This window comes from Propithecus coquereli, unplaced genomic scaffold (assembly GCF_000956105.1).
Source record: "Propithecus coquereli isolate 6110/MARCELLA unplaced genomic scaffold, Pcoq_1.0 Scaffold124, whole genome shotgun sequence".
Taxonomy (NCBI): Eukaryota; Metazoa; Chordata; class Mammalia; order Primates; family Indriidae; genus Propithecus; species Propithecus coquereli.
The window spans coordinates 32,735-33,927 of record NW_012136525.1 but is presented as its reverse complement, the minus strand read 5'-3'; the positions used below and the strand labels follow the sequence as shown (position 1 = coordinate 33,927).

Genomic DNA, 1,193 nt, shown 5'->3' with positions numbered 1-1,193 from the left:
GATAATAACAGTTCTGGGATTTGGGGCATCACTTTAATGTACTTGAAGATCTGGCAAAAATAGAAACAGGTAAAAATCTCCTTCATCAAAATACTTAGTAGCTTACCTTGGGCCATACCAATCATAGCCTTTCGTCGACAAATTGAAATAAAAAGGTGCTCTTCCTAATTTCCTGACTCTATCGCTATATTTACTTACAAATTAAAAAAATGAATCTAGAGTATATATTTTAAAAATGAATGTATTATATATACCTTTGTTGCCGATTTCCTTTTGTCCACTGAGGAAGATAGCTCCTTTTACCATCATCTGTGCAGAACAAAGAAAACACAATATGTGACATGTTATCTAACATGGTATCACATTATCATACTGTGATTAGGTAATGAATCATCTAATGTTAATTCTGCTCCATAAAAAAATGTTAATTCAGCTTCGACAAACAACTATTAATAATGGACTTTGCATTAATTGGAAAACAACAGAGAAAGTGACTACAGTTGATTGAGAACCTATTATGTACTAGAAACTTTGTGAATAACGCGTAGGGCAAAGTGGTACATAAAGCTCTGAAATTGTCCAGACTGTCTGGCTTCCAACATGTCTTCACCTAATCATTGACTTTGTAACTTAAGACAAATTGTTTCCACTGTTTGCCTCTGCTCCATTATCTGTAAGATGGGATCTCCATAAAGCTGATTAAACGAGTTAACACATAAAGTCCTAATAGCAGTGCCTGACGTATAATACTTCTCATAGGAGGTAAGTCTTGTTATTTCCAATTACAAGTATACACTTGCGGAAGCCAAGTCTTAGAGAGTTTAAACAATCTGCCCAAGATTGATCAACTCAGATGATAAGTGGGCAGGGGTGGGGGACTCAAACTAGGAATCTCAATTTCCAAGTCTGTGTCTTTTTTACTCTTCAATAGACCTTAAAGAGACAAAATGGGTAGAACCAAGGGAGTAAAGTCCTTTTACTGCTTATCAAAATGAGCTTTCCACTTTACTTTCTGGTATCTGCCTAATACTTTACTATCATAAAGGGTCATAAATATTTGATATGAGTTACAACTGAATGCTCAAGAAGACAGATTATGGATAGCAAGTGTTTCAATGTAAGGGAAACTTAAATTGCCTTAGATCATTTCGTGTGTGTGTGTTTGTTTTTATTTATTGAGAGTCACAAGACTT

At 34.8% G+C, this 1,193-nt stretch overlaps 1 protein-coding gene across 1 annotated transcript in view; it reads right to left on the bottom strand.

Moving 5' to 3' along the window:
• LOC105805004 (ovostatin homolog 2) overlaps positions 1 to 309 on the bottom strand; it is a gene marked incomplete at its 5' end in the record, with an annotated part of 125,418 nt that extends 125,109 nt beyond the window's left edge. The window contains one exon of the mRNA XM_012637784.1: positions 255 to 309. Within this exon, the coding sequence (XP_012493238.1) occupies positions 255 to 309 (55 nt within the window). The remainder of the gene's footprint in view (positions 1 to 254) is intronic.
• Positions 310 to 1,193: the final 884 nt, after the last annotated feature.